General features: G+C 50.0%; 1 protein-coding gene across 1 annotated transcript; it reads right to left on the reverse strand.

The window, feature by feature from the left end:
- Positions 1–618: 618 nt before the first annotated feature.
- Positions 619–3,362, reverse strand: LOC126573970 (uncharacterized). Its single transcript, XM_050233814.1, has 5 exons — positions 3,323–3,362; positions 3,277–3,281; positions 3,026–3,219; positions 928–2,951; positions 619–848 (listed from the first exon to the last, which is right to left on the reverse strand). The coding sequence occupies exons 1-5, from the start codon at positions 3,360–3,362 to the stop codon at positions 619–621; spliced, it is 2,493 nt and encodes an 830-aa protein (XP_050089771.1).
- Positions 3,363–3,937: the final 575 nt, after the last annotated feature.

Here is a 3,937-nt window from a genome sequence, read left to right on the forward strand (position 1 = left end):
ATCGAAAAATCGGAATATCAACAAAAACTCTCCGGGGCTACCTAGATAAACTTATAATCTTTCAAACGAATATCGATTTGTATTTTTCTGATGACGCTACGATGGGCACCAGAAAAAGTATCTTTTCGAAAACACGACTGCCTAAATTTGATGGCATGGATTATTTTTTCAATGAATGTTGCTCAAAACAATACCAAATATTTTTCAAAAGTTGTAGATTATTATGTCATTTACTTGAAATAATACAGTTGAATGGTTACGTCACAAAAAATCGTTAAAAACGGGCCTTTGTTTGGCCCGAAAATTCCGAGGCCCCCCTTAAGCCATAGTACATTACTTCAATAAAACAAATCAGGTCGACATATGAGCTACTTAAAAGTTCTTTCAAATTTATATAAAAAAAAACAATCAGTCGGTTCTAAGCATTTGGTTTGAAATGTTTATTCGCTTAGTGGCAATAACAAATAAATAATAAAACAACAGATCCAGTCTAATGAAGAACATGTTCGCAGAAAACTTAAACACTGCACCGCCTCTCTAGCGCACTATCTCTAGCATAACCTACAGTTCAACCGATTATAAGATAAGGCGCTTCTTTTCTAACACTTTAAAATCTTATCATTTATTACTATCCTTGTTCAACGGCACACCGTGCTCGTCTATTTCCACCGATGGCACTAGTGGTGGCTTAAACCCTCCGTACTCGATCCGTATGCTCTTGCCATAGTTTGGACTGCGCCGGAACTTTACATCGCTCTTGACGGCCCAGTGATCCTCGAGCAGTGGCGTAGGGCCCACGTAATCGTCCCGCACTACCGTTGGTTGGTGGTGGGGAAAGCCAAAGTTGCCTGTGGAAATGAAACGAAATTATTCCATTAGAAAGGATTATTTAAAATGCTGAGTTTTTTTCTGCTACTCAATGCTTACCACCGTGGCCATCCGTGGCAACATATGGAACACCGTAGATTGGTTTAGGGTCCGGCAGAGCATGGTAGTGCAGATTCAAATGGTTTCCATCCACCAGCACCGGGCTTGGTACAGATGCTCCAAAATGTAGATCATTCTTTGGATAGTGATGGTTCGGAACGTACAGATGCTTTCCCGGTACTTCCACTATCGAAACCTTCGGATGATGATGTGACTTCGGGAAGAAATGGTCCATGAAATGCTTCTTCTTTTGCGCGAAAAACTTTCCAAAGTCGAAGTGCTCATGATGGACGGTTTTGATGATGGAATGCGTTGGTTTCGGCTCATGGACGGGCAGTGCGATGTACTTCTCCACCGGATACGGTATCGGAATACCGACGGGAACCTCAACCGGGTAGTGTACTGGCACCTGCACTGGCACCTCAACAGGGATCTGCACCGGATACGGTCGATCGACGATCTTTTCGACAATCTTCTCCACTGGATAAGGCCGATCGACAATCTTTTCCACCGGATAGGGCACGGGGTGATCGACGATCTTTTCGACCACCTTCTCCACCTCCACCGGCCGATCGACTATCTTTTCGACGATCTTCTCCACCGGTACCTCCACCGGATAGGGACGATCGACGATCTTCTCCACCGGGTAGGGCCGATCGATGTAGCGTGGTACCTCCACCGCTACCTGCTTCTCAACGATCTTCTCCACCGGAACTGGCCTGTCGACCAGCTGAGCCACCGGGTACGGTACCTTCACCTCTTTCGTGACAACCTTCTCCACATGGACCGGCTTCTCGACGATCTTCTCCACCGGCACGTGTATCGTTACCTTCTTCTCCACCGGCACAGGCCGATCGACGTAGTGCGTATGGTGGACCGGTTTCTCCACGATGCGCTCCACCGGCACCGGTACCTGTTTCTCCACGTACACCGGCTGGTGTACGATCCTTTCGACCGGTTTCTCGATGTACACGGGCTGCTTGACAATCCGCTCGACGGGTTTCTCCACGTACACCGGTTGCTGGATGATTTTGGTCCTGGCACCGTACTGGCGCAGGTTGGCCGCCACTGGTTGCTCCTGCTGACCAACCAGGATGTTCTTGATGTTGAGACTCTTCTGTACCTCCACGATGGTGTGCTCACGCGGTGCCGGAACTACCGTATCCACACAATCATCCACCAAAGGTCTGACGACTGACGGCTTGCCGCCAGTCACTGGCCGGTGTGCGGTCTGGATTGGTGCCGTGTACCGAGAGGACAGTGGCTTCTCAGTGACAGTGACCGTTGTAGGTTGCTGATACCGCGCAGTCGTAGAGGAAACACCATTCGTCACCTTGTACCGTGTGCTCAAGCGAGCAGCTGTCGATCCACGGACCCGCGTTACTGTGACCGGTTTAACGGTGGTCACTTCTTGCTTGGTGATCAACACTCCCTGCTCCTTGCCATCTTCATCGCACGGTTCCGCCGGTTTGCTGGCAAGGATTGTTGTCTCCTTGAGAAACTGTCCATGATTGTGGTCCTCCGATTCACCCAAGATCTCCACGTTGATCTGCTTCGATCGATCCAACACACCACTTCCGGACCGTTGACCCCGTGGACTCGAAGCCGCTTCCACCGTATCGCCCTCTTCGACAACGATCGGTTCCTCGAAGCTCCCAGCACTCCGTCCGGCATTGGTCTGTACACGTTGGCTTTCGCTGGATTCACTATCCTCGGACTTTGTGTTGGTGGTAACCAGTGGTTCCGTGCTGTTACCTTCCTGTGCATTGTTAATGTCCACCACGTCCTCGTTGCTGACCAAGTTCTGAGTGCTCGATACTAGCTTACGAATGCCGGCCTCATTCACGTCCACCCGGGCATCAACGATCTCCTCAGTCGCTTCCTGCTTTGAATCGATCTGCTCACGCTCCTTCGTCCGATCACTTCCGATCGACGGTTGCACCAGTGTCACCAGCTGAATCGGGATCGGATTCTGGTTGTAGATCACCTGTCCTGACGTCGGATCAATGTTACCGAAACCATACCTGCAATGAGCCAAAGGAATCGTTTATCGTAAGTATTCGGTTCGATTTATCGTCGATCAGAGACTTCAGCTTACCCCGTAATATACTGTGGCTGTTGCTGCTGTTGTTGCTGCTGCTTTGGCTGATCCACGACATTATCGGTGTAATACACAAAGTAATTGCTACTCGGTGAATTGTTTATCAGGTGCTGATAGCGCACTACACCATGGGGGTAGGGATCCGGATGGAAGATCTGCGGCGAAATGGCGAAAGTTATCGTACCGCTCGGCTGATGATGCGCAAAAGGTCACAATAAACTACCTTTAAAACGCCATTCTGCTCTTACCTGCTCTGGTGGAACGATTGTTGGCAGGATCGGTGCTGAACGATACCCCGACTGTTGCTGCTGCTGCTGCTGCTGCTGCTGATCATCGGCTTGGGTCTGGGTCTGATTGCTGCCGTTGATGATCGCAACCGTCGACTGCTCAGCTTGGGCCTCTATCCGCAAAACGAAGGCAAAAAGTAGCGCCGATGCCCACAACATCCTGTTTCATTTAGCGTCGGGGGCTCTGAAGGACGATTGATTCGGGTTTCGGGTTCCAGCAGAAGTGGCAGAGAAAAAAAGCGGAGGGAAAAAAGGTAAGCAGAGGCCATGAGTTCCAAGTGGGACAGTAAGACATGACGGCAACGGGATGAAAGCAAAAACTCAGTCGAAGAAAAGACATGCTACGTCGCTAACCATTGGTTTGGCCAACTTGCGCGCCCTCAACGGTCCGACACGGTACGATAGGCAAATTATATAGTACCGGCCGATAAATCGGACCGATGGATCGGACCCTTTGAAACAAATTGTGCAAAAAGTGTCGAACTGATTGGCGAAACGCGGCCTGGCGCCGTCTGGCTTTGCGCTTCTGCTACTTTGTAGGACCCCACAAATGGTGGTGGGGTAAGGGTATCATGTTCGATGGAACATAACAGCGTTCCGTGGTGGCGTCGGCGGCGGCATC

Source organism: Anopheles aquasalis, chromosome 3 (assembly GCF_943734665.1).
Source record: "Anopheles aquasalis chromosome 3, idAnoAquaMG_Q_19, whole genome shotgun sequence".
Lineage (NCBI taxonomy): Eukaryota > Metazoa > Arthropoda > Insecta > Diptera > Culicidae > Anopheles > Anopheles aquasalis.